Genomic DNA, 16374 nt, shown 5'->3' with positions numbered 1-16374 from the left:
CCAAGTCTAAAAATCCTAACTGCATCCCTGCTGTGAAGTATTCTGGTTCAGAAACCGGTTCCATATACATAAACAATAATAATTACCCTTGGGGTGAGCTTCATAACTTTTCCAGGTCTTTAGCAAGCACATTGGTCGTATGTGAATCAGGAAGGAGGGAACAAAAGTCAACTTAAGAGCCCTTTCAGCTTCTTTACCTGCATGCTGTGGGCGATGCCCTCCCGATCAGACAAGACCTCTGCCAGGTTCTTGGTGCCAAGAACGTTTCTGAGGGTGGTTTGTGCCAGCAGCCGAGTGGAGAAGTCAGCGTTAGTCACGTTGGCCACAGAGGCGATGGGGTCGCTTACTCTGAAGTACACAACACCGTCCACACTCACAGTGACTGAATCCTTAGTGAGAATCTACAGCAAGAATACACATTATAGACATAATATTAAACTGACTTTTACAAGAAATTCCTCTGAGAGTGTGTTGTTGTGTGCCTCTTGCCTCTTGTGGCGGGATGTCAAATGACACAGTTCTCAGATCCACTTTCACAATAGAATCGGTGCATGGCAAAATGAAGAAAATTCCTGCCGATATACAGATCAAGGTGCAGGTATATGAGAGTTTTGCTAAAGCTAAAGAAAAAAGTAGGACAAAAGTAGAATAGACATGATTACTACACCTGGTCCTTTTGCCTTTCGGTCCGTGATCCGGCCCAGCCTGAAGATGACGGCCCGCTCGTACTCCTGAACAATCTGCAGTATTGGCCGCAAACAATCAGTTCATGTTCTTGTTTGCACAGAAACGAAATGGGTGATTTCTGGTGTTCAGCTCACTCACCTTAAAGCAAGCCCAGATTGTTATTGGGAAGGTCAAAAAAACAAAAAGCCCTGAGAGGATGACCAGCACCCAGCCGCAGCATCCCAGAGATCCGACCGGCCCTTCAGCTAGTGAGAGAGAAAACTAAGTCTGTAAAACGTGTTAAGAAACAGAAAATGATTTGACAGATTTCTTGATTGTAAAGAAATGCCTGTTTTTTTGTTTTGTTTTGTGGCACAAGTATGCTGCATTTGTAGTAATTAGATATGAAACAAAGATAAAGATAAGCTGTAAAACAGCTGAAACACTGAGTCCCTTTGAATCTCGACTAAAAACCCACCTGTTTCGAGTTGTATTTGAAACGTAATCAATTGCGAATTTAATGACGGCACTTGACTTAATGTAATGCTTTGATTGTTGATTCTATGTTGCATGACTTTGTATTTTTGTTTTTGTTATGATGTAAAGCACTTTGAAATGCCTTGGTGCTGAAAGTGCTATACTAGTAAAATTTGACTTGATTTGATTTGATTTGATAAGGAGGGTAAGAAATGCAGTTTGAGTCTGAAGGTTAGTCTTCAAACCCTGGATGACTGTGTTGAGGATTCATAGCCTCCATACATGGGGTGCTTCTGCTACATCAAGTGCCACCTTGGAAATGCCTACTTTAACAAAATCTGAATCACTGCACAACTGCCAATATACAAAAGTAATATTAGAAGTTGGACTTTAGCATTAAACATTAAAGCATTACATTTTTGTTTGGACTGCATACCAAAGAAATGTTAATGCTTTATTTGACAACATGTTTACTTGTGACCTAACTGCCACTGACAGTTACAAGGTGTGTCGAAGGTTTATTTTATATTATTATTGAGATCATGACAGAGCACCCCCAAACAAAAACATTTGTGCAAAGAGCAATTATTAAAATGTTGACTTATGCAACATGATCTCTGGAGTAAGGCTTTGTCGAGAAAGGAAAGTAACACACAACTGGTGCTGCTTTCAGCTTGAAGTGATAAGTGCATTTCCAGATGAGAAGCAATGAGGATATTTTCTTTTATGTTTGTTGTTATCAGAGAAAACACAATCACACATTGATGGAAAGTTTTATGCATTGCGGCTCTTGCTGTGTCAGCCCCCACACGGACACATTTAAACCAAAACCACATTATACCAAGTCTCAGGAAATCAGTTGAACAAAGAAAAAGCTTCCTGTTGTTCAAAACTAGAGAAAATTTCCCAGCTGCAAATTAAAAAAAAAAAAAAATCTAAGGGACAGTTATTTCTTTATGGGCTCTCAAGATCTTTCGACGCAAACACAAAAAAGCTACCAGGGTCTAAAATGAAATGTTGACTTGCATCACATGCTGTATTTGTGAATCTTAAGAAACGCAGCAAACCCTCTTCTTTTTTCACATGATCAAAAAAAGAAAGAAAACAGGATCATATTGTAATCAGTTTCAGTTTTATAGATAAGCATTTTGTGTATTTTCAAATACTGTATAGACAATCGCTCTATTGTATTTTGTGGAAAGAAGCACGTATCTAAAAAACCCAAATTTACATACTTGTTAGTCAAAGCTCTGAAAAACAGGGTTTCTTTTTGCTTGGCTTCACACAGTGTAGAAAATGCTAAGAGAAACTTAAGAAGCAAATAATTCTCAGTCACATGGATTCAGTGACTGTTTATCTTAATGACATGTGATTTCTGTCTCTACGCTGATGGAGTTCTGCTTTCCTCTGGGTTAGGTCGCTGCTTTTTATCAACACAGGCGTGTTCTTATCTATTCATGAAGTACGCTGAACTCCTAATGTCATAATTAACAGTGAAAAACATGTCATGTAACATACAGAACACCTGGTCAGGATTACTTAAAATCTTTAATAACCAAATAAAAAAAAAACCTATTTGTAAGTAGTGATAACAGCTACACTACATGACACAGACTGTCAAGTCACGTTTAAGCATGCATATGAAACAAACAAAAATAATATTTGGCTTACATATCAGCGTGTCTTTGCTCACTCCTCTCCTCTTCTGGCTTTCCATCTGATCCTCCATTTCCATGTACTGCTCAGAGTTGAGTGAATTCCCTGGAAAAATATGCTGGAAGGGTTGTAAAAGTGCGTCTAACCAAGAGGAAGTGAGTCAGCCTTTTAAAGCTGCAACACGGCAATATCATGTTCCTTAATGTGGAGGCGTGGCTTTGACTGTGAGCTGATCATCAACAGAGTGGAATCATAAAACTTAAACCAGGTCAAAAGACAATTTTGTTGCAAAATGGGGGAACTGAGAGAGCACAGAAAAATATTTTTTTTGCATAAGTGTTACATACAAATAATCTTTGAGTTATTTATACAGATACAATGACAGATAATTGCATATCCACAATAGGTGTAACAAGTTAATTATATAGGCACAATATTTCCAAGTAGTGTTCACTCTATCGTGGTGTGCATAGAGGTTTAGGTTACACATTTTCAGTAATAAGTACTTTCAACAACTTCCCAGGAGATAATGGAGTCAAAACAAACTGTATGTTTTGAATAAAGTTGATTATGTTCAAATATATTTGAACATTTACAAAAGGTTTTAGAAACCTTTTTCTAAAAATATATTACAAAAAAAATGTGAACTATTCAGAAAAGGTAAATATTAATAGGGAAAAGAAAATATGATGTATTTCAGATCCTCGTCACAAATATAATATAGAAAATTTCAAAGAAACGTAACTGCTGATAGAGAAAGAGGATATGAAATACATAATATTTTTGTTTCCCTATTAACTTTTGCCTTTTCTGAACTGTTCATGTTTTTTTGTTTTTTTTTTAGTTTAAGTTTAGTTTAGTTTACTAAAACCTTTTTTAAATGTACAAATATATATAAGCATAATCAACTCTATCAAAAACAAACATAGTGACAACACATTCATAAAATTCTGGTAAATGTTAACTACAGATACAGCCTGGACTTCTAAGTTCAGTAGTAAATAGTTGTGCCCATGTTCTCTGTATTTCATTAGGTTTTTGTGTCTAAAGTGTACATAAAATCTGTCATTTAAAAAGTTCATAAAAAATGTCAGTTATCAATTAAAAATATTTGTGAAATGACAATAACACAATTTCAGATGAAAATCCTAATTCTGTGAAGCTTTTTAGAAAACTGTACGCATATCTGTGGGAGAAAATGTTTAGTGATTACAATATTTCTTTTGTTTGGAAAAGGTGAGAGTAATCAAACACTCGTGGAAAATAAAGATGAGTGGAAATAGATTAAGGAATCATGTGAGCGGCAAACCTTGTGACTAATCGACACCTGACTGGTCACCTGTATTGAGCAATAGCACTGATGTTGATAAGTATCATAAAGGTTGACAAATTATGAGTATTGCATAGGCAAATAAAAAGTTATATGTGTGGGAATGGATGTGATGGTGGCAACTTTCAGGAACTTAGAATTTTTAAGTTTACTTTTGTTGTTGGTGTGCTATATTATTTATTTTCTAGTTTGATTCAATAATGAGGGTCCATCTGAAAATATGGCACGAGTTTATGGGGTAGGAGTATTTTACTTCCTACTCCTGTGTCTTGCATTCCTTGTTCATGTGTGTGATTTTGTATCATCATGTTCGAAATAAATAAAAAATAAGTAGACAGAAAGACAGACAGATATATAGATGTATATGTATGTCCAACATGTTCTTAATTCAGATAAATAAAATAAATAAATGAAAAAAAAACATATATCATACTTTATATTTCATTTAGGTTGGGTAATTTTATTTAAAGGGTGCCTGGACAGTCAATGCAACACAAACAGAAACAACTACAGAAACTAGATCACTGAGAAAATGTGGAACATATGCAAATACAAACAGGACAAATCTAAATTAAAATGTTCATCATTTAAGACAATCTGTCAACTGTGTATGTGCATGGCAAAGTCAATAAACATAATTTGTTCCTGTTATTTAAAAAAAAAATGGTGTGAACAATTCATAAACACATCAATCAACTTGTGAAGAACATAAACATCAGCTTCTTCTCAATAAACGATCTGATGATCATAAAGTGAAATAATTTAATCAAATCAAAAAGTAAAACTCAGCTGGAAGCCTTGAGATGGTTGTGAATCAAAACAGTTTAACAGTTTAGGTGATATTCATACAGACAGTTGGGTTTGGGACAGTGCTTCAACACACAGACAGATACACCCAATACATGGGCTACAACTGTCACATTATTTAAGGTCACCCACTGCTGAACCAGGGACAATGATGACAGCATCCTGCCAAAGCTAAAGAGCTACTCCTTTCTTCATTTGAAAGTCATTTAATTCAATCCAATCAAATTTTACTGAATTACTGAGATAAATTAGCATTTCATTGGTAATCTACATTATGTGATGTAGCTGTATATCTGGTCAAATACTACTGTTACAGTACAGGAATAGTCAGACAAAGTGTCAAAAATAAAATAAAATAAAAAATAGGTGAATGACGGTAAAATACTCACAGATATATACATCAAAAGTCCAAAACTTGACCAAAGCTGCCAAAAATCAATTTTTAAGATGGAACAGTCCCCCTCTTCACACAACAAAAAATATTTACAAGACTGAATCTGTCAAAGAGTGAAAATGTAGCAAACTTATAAAATAAAAATCATCACACAGGACTCAAATCTCTCTGCTCCAATCAGGCCAACCAGGAGGAGATTTATTCAGCAAAGCTGTGTACGCATTACAAGTTCCATTACAGAAGGTCTGCTGCTTTTTAATGGTCACAAGGCCTTTTATAGGATTTCATAAATATTGGTGTCTATTTGGATGTTTTTTTAAAAATTGGAGTTCTTTTCTTCCACTTGTGCAGATCGCTTGGCTCATTTCATGCTGGATTCCTATGAGTGTGTTCAGGAACTGTCCACAGCTGAGGCATTTCAATACTTAGTTACGGAAAAGTGCTGTTTATAGCACTTTTGCGAAATGTTATTTCATATCTCTTCCTGACTTTTCAGGCCTGGGATATTTTATATCACACAAACACATTCTTTCCAGATCAGAATGACCTTGGACATTACACTGACCAAAACTGCACAAACATCATAATTATTCCACCTAAAAATCCATTTCATAAGCAGCAGGTCAGTGGTAAGTTCACATTGTAATAACAGGTAAACGACAGAATTTATGTGTCCATTCGCTTTCCTGCTGAATCATATAAAACAGTTCATCATGATAATGATAGCTATAGTTTTACATTTGTCATATTTTGCATAATTCTGTAATAAATGTTCATAATAATTATTAAAAACAGGCAAGTCAAAGCTATTGTTTCATCTAGTCACAACCTATGTGTTAAACCTCACAACTTCGTTGCTGATATTTACAACTCCTACCTCCTAGTTATTACAAGTATGCCATACATATCCAGACTAGTGTTTCTTCAATTTAGACGCTCCTTCTGTAACAGTGCTGTTTTGTAGTCCTGAGGGATCAAGGCCAGTGACACATTACCTCCTAGGAGAACAGGGAGGGGCAAAGCATCGGGTTCAGGGTCTAAGTTTGAATGTCTTGAACTGCATGTTTCACTGCCAGCCCAACTGGGGGTGTAGTCCTGGTTGGAGAGAGAAGGGGTTTCCAGGACCAGGATGGTAGTTGGGTTGAGGAGGAAAGTTCTCTAGTGCAGATGTAGGATGACCCTGAAACACAAGAAAGTAGCTGAGTTTTTACAAGAGTCTATTAAAATGATAGTCAAATATTTTTGGACCACAGCATACTGTTTTTACGGAACATGCCTGAAGTAGAGCAGACGGCATCGACGGGTTGTGGAGGCCGCTGAGAGCAGCAGCGGAGGCAGAGGGAGGGAAGCCTGGTACTGCAGGGAAGGAGAGCAAGCCAGGGAATCCACTACCTCCAGGAGCCTGGAGCGCGCCGCTCAAACTGGAATGCATAAATACTTCATGAGTGCTTGATGGGAAAAGCTGGCAATTTCCTCAGAAGTGTTATAGCTGAACTTTTTTTAAACATGTTTTATTTTCTATCACAGAAACACAGTTTCATATAACTATACACAGTCTCCACATGTGTGCAATTTATAAATGTGCAATAATCAATACCTAATGCTTTTATGGCTGTTTAATGGTGTTGCATATATTTCCCTTTTGACACATTAATTCTCCGCTTCAGAGAAACAATCCTCAATCTGCACTGCATCGTGTCACTAAAAGTTTCTGCTGTGTTTAAAGAATTACGAGTTTTCCAGCCACATAGTATAATTTTATAGCACAAACAAGTAGATATAAATATATCAAATATGACTAAAAAGAATTTTGACTTCGCAATTGCCTTGGAATTCGGCTTCTGTCTCTTTAAAAAGTTCCCACTCTTTCTGAAACTCTGCATCCAGAACGCTGCCACAGCCATATTCCTCTATCAAGCATTTACAAATGTTCATTGGAGTTCACTGGACAAAGAGTTCATATAATAAGCACAGCACATTTCCACTTGGTGTTTGCCATTTGCTGCTGCTAATTTGAAGGAGATGAGTGAGGAAGGAGAATGGGAAGAGTGCTTGGTTCCCCCATATTACAAACCCGCACAGATACCAAGGGAGGTTTAAAGATTCCTCAAATATGCATGAAAATGTTGAAGTAAACACTCTAGGTATGTTTCTGATGAGGGAATATCATTATAACATCATGTAAACCTATCTTTTTATCTTTTCCCAATAGTATTAGGTCACAAATTACAATGTAACCATAACATTTTTGTATGATGGGATATTGTGATATTTTTGAACACTAAAAATAGTAGTAAATTTTTTTCCTTTTAGTTTTTTTCAAATTAATTGATGCCTTCTATTCACTCTCTCCTCAGGGAACACCTGCTCTTTCAGCACATGAAATGGCATCAAAAGGTTATGCTTCTGCCACCCAGATTAAAAATAACTGGCAGTCATTATTCTGCCGAGCTGACAAAGAACATAGACAGAGTCTATGCTTGAAATCCTAGAGTAAAGGCACAAGAGGAGTTTGCACAGAATAGGAGAAGCATTAGGTTAATCTTGCACAACAGAGATGGAAAATTGATAGGCAGGATTTACGATACCCATATGTTTTGACTTTATGAGTAAGTGGAAATCAAGGTCACATTTTTCCACTCAATGTAGTTCGACCTACTGTTTACTGTGCTGTGCCATTACTAGAAAAAGAATGGATGATAAAGCAAATATAATAGCCATTCAAAGTCTGGACTCTGGACTTTATGTTTGTTTAAACTAAATGAACTAAATGGCGTATTACCTGGCAAACTGAATAAGATTATTACACTCATATGATATAATGGACATATTCTAGTTTGGTGTAGGCCAGTAGGAGATGATCGCAGCATGATTAAAAGTAATAGGGTTTTAATGTTTTTACCCAAACAACAATATGTAATGTGATCCAAATGCTTTTATTTAAATATTCATTGCTACTGTTGTTACACTAAAATCATTTTTATGAGAACTTTGAGTTAAATAATGTAATTTTTGTGATGATTAACGTGAAGTGAACATAACGCATCCTGATGTCATTTCAGCGCACTCCATCTTGGAATGGATGAAAGATGAAGCAGCTCTTGAATATTTTATTTTACAGAGAAGACCGGCAATGTTTTACCTCAAGCCCAGAGCATGCAAGCGCCAAGGGCTGCTACGCAATCAATCTTCACAGTGTTGGCTGGGACACAATTCTCATGTTTGCCTTTCCTCTCGGATTACAATTTACCTGTAATTATAATGCCTTTACCTTTGCTTAAAATATAAGAATAAAAGAACATTCTGCTTACTCAAGCAACTGTAAGGTCATCTCAATAAACCTCAAAGAATATATGATGTAAAATTTAAAATCTTTTAATTATGTATGAGTACTTTGAATCTGCTCCAGCAGGGAATTTGTCCTCTTAGCACTGTGTGTAACAAGTGTGTGAGCCTTATTTCAGTCAGCAAACTGGCAGTAAAACTGTAAATTTAAATAGTATTTTGTTAAAACCTTGAACTTCACCTACCCTGGCTGGAAATTGGAGCTGAAAGCAGATGCAAACCCTGGTAACACTGGTGATGAAGAAGGAACCCCAACTGCGGCTGCCTGCAGCGGGGCCACAGATGCAACTGAGGATGGAGTGGCTCCTGATAGTCCCATGAAGGAAGGCAACACAGGGCTCCTGGTGCCACCCCCACCTGATACAGCCAGTCCAGGAAAGCTTGTGGGGTTAGGCCCAGGAGAAAGGCCTGGGAATATAGATGGGGCAGAGGTGAGGCCTAGAGCGAAAGGTGAAGCTGCAGAGGGGGCAGCGCCAGGAGCTAAGCCCTGGTAGACAGAAGACGGTGGATGGTTGGTGGAGGGAGGCACTGTAGGCACTGATGTAGGAATGGTGGCAGAGGGAAGAGAAGAAGACAGCGCCGGAAAAGGGGACAGACCTGGATAATGAGTTGCAGCGGGGCTGGCAGACATTGCTTGGAGGCCAGTGATAGCAACCGGAGTAGGGAGAGACACTTGAGGAGAACCTGAGGGGTGTGTCAGACCCAAAGAACGTGCAAGGGCAGCCTGAGCCGAACTAGGTGTTACCAGTGGGCTGACCGTCGGCGTACCAGAACGAGACGTGCCCTTAAAGGCTGAGGGTACGGGGCTGCTACTGCCACTGTTGCTGCCCCCAGAGTGTCTGTTCAGGGTTCCAGCCACAATGCCCTGAGCTTGAGCCTGGCCTGGGTGGACAGGGGAGGGTTTTGGACTGGGCCCTGGGGTGGAACAATTTGGGATAACTGGAGTAGAAGATCCAGGAGTGAGAGGGGAAGAGGTATAACTTCGGATCACCGAACCAGATGGGTTACCTCCTTGTGGGTGCATGCTGGAGAAGCTGGGCCCTGACTGCTGGTCTGTAGACTGGGAATAGGCCCTCTGCTGAGCTGAACCCATGGAATTTGACTGCGACTGGGAGTCTTGGCCACTACGTGAGGCAGCAGGGGTCCCTGGTCGAGAAAGGCCATGGAAGGGGGAAGAGGAAAACCCCCCATTGCTTGGGACAGGAGTCCCACAAGGAGTCCCCGAGGGGGTGTGGGCTTTAATGACAGATGAAGGCGTAGGGGTGACTTGACCACTGGGGGTGTGCGGTCCAGCTTTGATCACAGATGGAGATGGAGCTGGGGAAGGAGAGGGGGCATTCAAGTTGTGGGAAGGTACCATCCCAGGAAAAACTGGTGTAATTGGGGTGGTTGGGGGAGGTGGCTGAGAAGGTGAAGCCTGGGGTGGGGCAGGGGTAGAAGGAGTGGACCCATGAGGAATGAGAAGTGGCCCACTGTTGACTCCAGGTGTGGTGTTCTGTGGATTCCCAGGTTTGGTGTAACCTGAAAATAACACACAGGTTGTCAAAAATTATATTCAATTTTTAATTAAGATCTCTGAAAAATAACTATTGTCAGTTATTTTGTGATATATTTAATTAAGATTAAAATAAGCCAAACCATTTGCATAATGTGTATAACAGAAGAGAAAAAGCAAGGAGGAATAGCAAAGAAGCATTCCTACATGCAGCTTTTTATGGGTATTTGAAATAATAGTTTTAAAAGGCATCTCCTTCTTACCTTTGGGGAAATGTCTGCATCATGGCTTCAGGTTGGTTTGTGCTTAAGTTAACTGTTATCACAGCTATTAACTCTTCTCATCTGTGGTTTTAACCTTAAATGCTTCAGTTAAACCAAATGAGAGAAATTTGGTTGCAAGAGATTTTCCCAAAGGGTTTGGAGAATGTACAGCTGTATTTTCAAGAAAGTTGGAATGTCTTGTAAAATCGAAATAAATGCAAAGCTCTCACTGAACTCTTCAAAACTCGCACTAGTCTTATGCAGAGAATAGGCAGTCTATTTTAGATGTCATTAAGTGAGAGGTGGGATCTTGAAAATCACCAACAATGCATGTCCACTCACTTATTTAGCTAAACTGATTGATCATCAGCTGTTAACTTTTGATTATTAAACAAAATTACAAACTTGAGCAGACAAAAAAAAAAGAAAAACTTGTTTCTTTTATTTATCATTATCCTTTATCATCATTACTTGATATCAAAAGTGTCATTTCACAGGATCTCAAATATTTTTCTTTTGCATCTTACAAAACAGACCAACTGTTTTGGAAACCCAGCTGTAGTTCCATTGTAAAAAATAATATTGCAATTAAAAAAGACTACCCCAAGCAATGAATGTTAAATGGAAGCAGAAAGGATACTTCTAGAAAGTAAAAGACTAAGTGTCCAAGTTTAAATCTTTAAATATATTTTTGTCTTTAGAATCCCAAACCTATTCTCACAAGAAAAAATGTATACTCAATGACCAGATAACATAAATACCTCTGATATTCTGCAAGGCATATAATCTGAAACTGGAGTACTGTAGCCAAAATGCTTCCTCTTTTGTGTTTGTGTGTGCGAGCCTTGATATTTTCTTAATGGTACTTTCAAAACCTAACATAACTAATGTTGCAGTACATATAATTAAAGACAATTCAAAATAAATCTATTTGCTTACAGGAATCATACATTTTCTACTCAATAATTCTGACTCAGATTCATGGATGTTTTGGGGCATTTAATTACATCTATATGTTTCTGAAACTATGAAACAGCAATGTTGGAAGATGGGCTTCCCATTTAACAATGTGGTACAGTTTTGTTTAACATCTTCAGCAATCTTACAATGAAGTCTTGGGATGGCAGTTTGTCATCAGTAATGTGTTTAATATGTTTGCAAAAAGAAATAAAATTAGGAGTGTTAAATTTTTACCTTCTAAACTGTTTTAGAACTACAACTCTAATTAAACACTGTGAAGGTTCTGGGTTTGATTTGCCAGAAACACTACAGTGGATTTTTTTTAAAATATATTTTCCATAATACTATATATTGTCATATATATATATATATATATATATATATATATATATATATATATATATATATATATATATATGTGTGTGTGTGTGTGTGTGTGTGTGTGTGTATTTTATTTTTTATAATCACTTTTATTATTTCTGTTATAGCCATAAATGCTCTAGAATATTATCTAGTATAAGATATTACTGTCTATCCCTAGTATTTACCCACAATATATAGATAAGAACAATTTAATAGTAAGCTATAATTGCAACTTGTTGCAATTTGTAGTATTTTTCTGGTCAATCAATGCGCTCCAACAAAAGTTAAACTGAAATCAGTTACCTGATAAACTGAAGAAGCACAGGTGAGCAGCATGCCAGCAAGGTAAGCTGCAAGCTTCAGAAAGAGTCTAGGCACAACTTGCCTTAAAGGAATCATACCTGCTATTTTGTGAGAAGAGTGGTAGGGGGGAGGGGGCACGTTGGCTGTTATGACCCCTCCCACAGAAACAAGGCCTGCGTTGTTGTACGCACCTAAGTAGCAGTTGCAGATATTAAAGTTGTCTGCATTACAAGTGTGACACAAACTTACAGAATAAGCTTCCAAATGGACCAGAATCAATACAAGAGTAACAGTCAGAAAACACACCCTGTGTCTGCATTCTGTTTTTAAATTACGGGTAGGCTGCATGATGTTCAAAGAAATTCTAAAGTAGGTTACACTGAAGAGACGTGTGCTTTGCTTTGTTGTTTCTTACTTGGTGCGATGGTGGCATGAGGCCGGCAGGGTGGGATAGGGTAAGGAACAGGTCGATGAGGGTTGTAAGTTGAGGGAAACTAAAAACAAAAAACAAAATGTTTAAACTTATAAAAGCCTATAATACAAACCAAAACTTGTACTGTGTGATGTACTTTATTGAGATTCTGGTTTGAAATTGTGGCAACCTTCAGAAGTCACCAAACTGATAAATACTGTAGCGTATTAGGTGTTGTAAAACTGTTTATTTTAATGTTTTTTGGGTTTTTTTTATATCTTTGTTCAATACAAATGCCCACATCTTTTCGATTTGTAAAAAAAAAAATTTAAAAACCCAAAGTCTAAAAACCCAGTGTCCTATCACTACTACTTCACAGACATACTGTTATTACACAATTATTCACAATCTTGTGTTGATATGCGTCTTAAAATTCCCAATAAAATACATAGAATTTTGTGAATGCAATGTGAGATTGAAAGTTGTGATGCACTGAAAATAGAGGTCAGGTGACCTTTTTTTTTTAAATAATATAAAAAAAAAACTAAACAAAATTGGAAAAAAAAAATAGCACAAATTTCTTTCTGCATATCATCACAGGTCCATATCAGTTCCCACAAATCTTACATCATACAGACGTCCAGTCAAAACAATAAAAAGAAGGTGTGTCTTTTCAGGTTTCTCATCAATCGTTAGCTCAGTCAACATAGTTTTGGAACATGGAAACTTGTTGCGCAATCAGATTTCAACGCAATAGAAAATGTGTCGTATTCTGACACATATACATCTCATTATCAGTTCTGGACTTACAGGTTTAAAAGGTCCTATAATCCTGGAAGCAATTCCTTTCCCCTCCATACTGCTGGAGCCGTCTTCTTTTTTCTCACTGTCTTTTTTAATTGGAAGGATTCCCTGAGGTTAGAAGCAAAATATGTCATTTCAAAACAATCATCCTTAAGAAAAACATAAACATTCAACCTCAGACAAACAAGTTTGCCTCTTCTTTTTAATGTATAATTCATCCAATCAAAAAAATGTAATAAGCAAGCATATTTCATATCAATTGCATTTTATAACAATCTCCATATGTGGGGAAAAATAAAACAAGACTATACTGTGCATTGAAGAGATTATAGCAGAACTGCTGTCACTTAAGTTTAATATAAATACAGGCATTTCATATAAATTATATTCAAGTAAGTTAGTTATTAAATATTGTTTATGCTCACAGGAAAAGTGCCAGTGACCAAGCTGGGCCTGCCTTTAGGGTATGGATTTCCCGGAATCATTCCACAGGATGAGATCATGGCTACAGGAGCTTTGCAACCAACCTTACAAACCTAACAAGTCAAAGACATGCATTTTTGATTAATTTTTTTATTTTATATTTTTAAAATGAACTCATTTAGCTCTAAAAGCAGCTAGCACTTTTTTTCTTAAAAGAAATCATTCTTGATAAAGTATAAACTGCTTTGTTTTATTTAGTTTTTTCTTTGTCCTCACCTGCTCTAATATCCTGCGAGCGCGCTTCTTCTCAGATGCGTGTATCCGGAACAGATCCTCCACCGGTCGATAATTCTGAGCATCCGAAATATTCCTGTACGGAAACAGACATGCCTACTGAATAAACCATCAATCAACTGAAAAATCACACCGTTTACAAACAACATTTGACCACATTAAATGGCATTTTAAACTGTACTCACAAAGCTATTAGTTCCAGGACAACAAGTCTGTCTTTGGAGAAGGTGAAGCAGTTCAGAATGTTTGCAACTTTGGTTGTAGGGATTGCAACCATTTTCTAAAGACAACAGAAAGAGGAACAGATACAATATTAGGCCTCCATTTTGTAAAGAGTTTTTAAGACATGCCTTGCTACCCTAGTGATGAGAGATTGCTATAGGAGAGGGAGCACTGTGACCATGCGGGATGTCAGGCTGATCAGTGAAAATATGAGCGGCACAGCCTGAGTTAGTCAAAAGTGCTCCTACTTACATGCTGCAGTGCTTTAACTGCTTTGATCTGCGGTTCTGCCCATGAGAAGTACTTCAGGATTTCCATCACCTGCACACATTAAGTACCAAATTAGAACTAATTAAGTTAAAAAGAGCTCTCTGGAACAACAAAACACAAACAATATAATACTTTCTGCAAAGTATTCAGATCACAGGAACTTTAGCACATTTTGTTACAACTACAATCTAAATGGATTCTGTTACACAAAAGGAAATTGTGAAATGGTTTTCAAACTTTTTAACAAATAAACGTCTGCAATGACTGTAGTGTTACAAATTTATCCCTCCTTGGATCAATGGGTCAATCCTTTTTAGAACTATCATTAATTATTATCACAGCTGCACATCGTTGGGGCATATCTGTACCAACTTTACACATCAACTGAACTTTTTGCCCAATCTTTGCAAAAATAGCTCTTGCTTAGTCAGACTGGATGCAACAATGTACAAGTATTGCCACAGATTCTCAGTTGGATTCACATCTCTGTCACTCTAACATATACATGTACTATAATTTATCATCTGCCAGGGTCTCTAACAGGCCTTCTTCTACCATTGTCATTATTTAGCCACATCTACATTCCCAATTTCTCTGACTAGATTCCTTATCCCTGCAGAGGAAAAGCAACATCTTGATTACACTACCACTACAATGTTTTACGATAGGGAGGGTGTGTTAAGGGTGACATGAGGTCATTAAGTTTTTCTGGTTTTATCTGACTAGAGCATATTCTTCCACATGTTTACTCTCTCCTACACTGCATGTGTCAAAGTTGAAACTGGAGGTCGACAGTCCATTGTTTTTCTCCTCTTCCATAATGGAGATTAACTGTGCTGGGGCCCGTGAGCTTAGGTAAATGGCCACATCTTGGTAAGTTTGCAATCATGCAATATTGTTTCTGTGTTCAGAAACAATATGGAAAAGCAAAATGTGGAAAAACTCCAGGGCTATGAATACTTCTCACAGGCAGTGTAGTCATATTGTTACATTTGTCACTGAAATAAGAAATTTGATTTACAATTTTATCCATACTTTAAAGCGATTCATGTGTGAATTACAACCCATAAGATATGTAGCAATCGTGGCATATTCTTAAAGATGAAGGAGACTGGGCAGTACCCTACCTGCTCACTGGAGAAATATCCGTGAACCTGCTCTATGGCTCTGATCCGCTGATCCGTAAGGACACACTGAAAGAAAGTACACCGTCAACAATATTGTAGACGAAGTAATAACACTTACAAATCAGACACACGTCCAATACCTTTCTTATCTCATCCAAGACGATGTCAAATGATTTCTTATCCATGGTTGATTATTTGTTATTGATTACAATACAACTATAAATATTAATGTAGTATTTAAGATACAACAAGTGAGGTCAGATAAAATAAAAGGCATTCGGATACGATTAGGTTAAATCTATTTTCTGTTCCTCGACTTGTAACGTAAACTCATTTTTTACTAAAACCAAGATTTAAGACATTATACGAGTGCAGTGAAATATTTAATAATTGCATGGTTAAAATACTCCTTAAGTAACTTAGCTCTTGGACAGTAAACAATGACTTCCAAATAGGAGATATGTCTGCAGAGCAGAACCAAATGTGGCTGTAGCTAACAACAAGCTAGCGTGCTACAGTTATTCAAATCGAGACGACGACGTGACAAAAACATACAATAAAAAATACACAAACAAATATGCGACAGGTCGCACGGTCAAGTATGATTCAAACAGGCTCGTCATAAAATTACAACCGTTGCAAGCACATTTATAAAAATCGTTAAAATGTGAATGAAGAGTGCAAGAAACGCCACAAGTTCAGCTAGCTGGCGCTGCTGACAGCTGGCGCTAGGACGTCAACAACGAAAGGACACCCGTGAGGT

The 16374-nt window shown here is 37.4% G+C and overlaps 2 protein-coding genes across 3 annotated transcripts; both read right to left on the bottom strand.

The window, feature by feature from the left end:
• Positions 1–64: 64 nt before the first annotated feature.
• stoml3b (stomatin (EPB72)-like 3b) lies at positions 65–3132 on the bottom strand. Its single transcript, XM_015048993.1, has 5 exons — positions 2815–3132; positions 826–932; positions 668–740; positions 490–572; positions 65–401 (listed from the first exon to the last, which is right to left on the bottom strand). Exons 1-5 carry the CDS (start codon positions 2876–2878, stop codon positions 168–170), a joined length of 561 nt encoding a protein of 186 aa, XP_014904479.1. The 5' UTR covers positions 2879–3132; the 3' UTR covers positions 65–167.
• Positions 3133–5282: 2150 nt separating this feature from the next.
• Positions 5283–16356, bottom strand: proser1 (proline and serine rich 1). 2 transcript variants are annotated; one of them, XM_015048991.1, is made up of 12 exons: positions 15752–16356; positions 15612–15677; positions 14467–14535; positions 14178–14272; positions 13975–14068; positions 13701–13811; positions 13282–13383; positions 12475–12553; positions 12158–12250; positions 8861–10196; positions 6607–6751; positions 5283–6510 (listed from the first exon to the last, which is right to left on the bottom strand). In XM_015048991.1, exons 1-12 carry the CDS (start codon positions 15794–15796, stop codon positions 6397–6399), a joined length of 2349 nt encoding a protein of 782 aa, XP_014904477.1. In that variant the 5' UTR covers positions 15797–16356; the 3' UTR covers positions 5283–6396. The 2 variants fall into 2 exon arrangements, with proteins under 2 accessions (XP_014904477.1, XP_014904478.1); XM_015048992.1 differs by lacking the exon at positions 12158–12250.
• Positions 16357–16374: the final 18 nt, after the last annotated feature.

This window comes from Poecilia latipinna, unplaced genomic scaffold (genome assembly GCF_001443285.1).
Source record: "Poecilia latipinna isolate Pla-1442-1.1 unplaced genomic scaffold, P_latipinna-1.0 Scaffold918, whole genome shotgun sequence".
In the NCBI taxonomy this organism is placed as follows: Eukaryota; Metazoa; Chordata; class Actinopteri; order Cyprinodontiformes; family Poeciliidae; genus Poecilia; species Poecilia latipinna.
This window is presented reverse-complemented; position numbering and strand designations above follow the sequence as displayed.

Coding starts and splice junctions, on each gene's coding strand:
- stoml3b (XM_015048993.1), bottom strand. CDS start 2,878: ATGGAAATGGAGGATCAGATGGAAAGCCAGAAGAGGAGAGGAGTGAGC. Junction 933..2,814: donor GAGCAAAGACACGCTGATAT/GTAAGCCAAATA, acceptor CTCTCTCACTAG/CTGAAGGGCCGGTCGGATCT. Junction 402..489: donor TTGACATCCCGCCACAAGAG/GCAAGAGGCACA, acceptor TTCTTGCTGTAG/ATTCTCACTAAGGATTCAGT.
- proser1 (XM_015048991.1), bottom strand. CDS start 15,796: ATGGATAAGAAATCATTTGACATCGTCTTGGATGAGATAAGAAAG. Junction 10,197..12,157: donor CTCTTCTCACAAAATAGCAG/GTATGATTCCTT, acceptor TGTTATTTTCAG/GTTACACCAAACCTGGGAAT. Junction 6,511..6,606: donor TGCCGTCTGCTCTACTTCAG/GCATGTTCCGTA, acceptor CTTGTGTTTCAG/GGTCATCCTACATCTGCACT.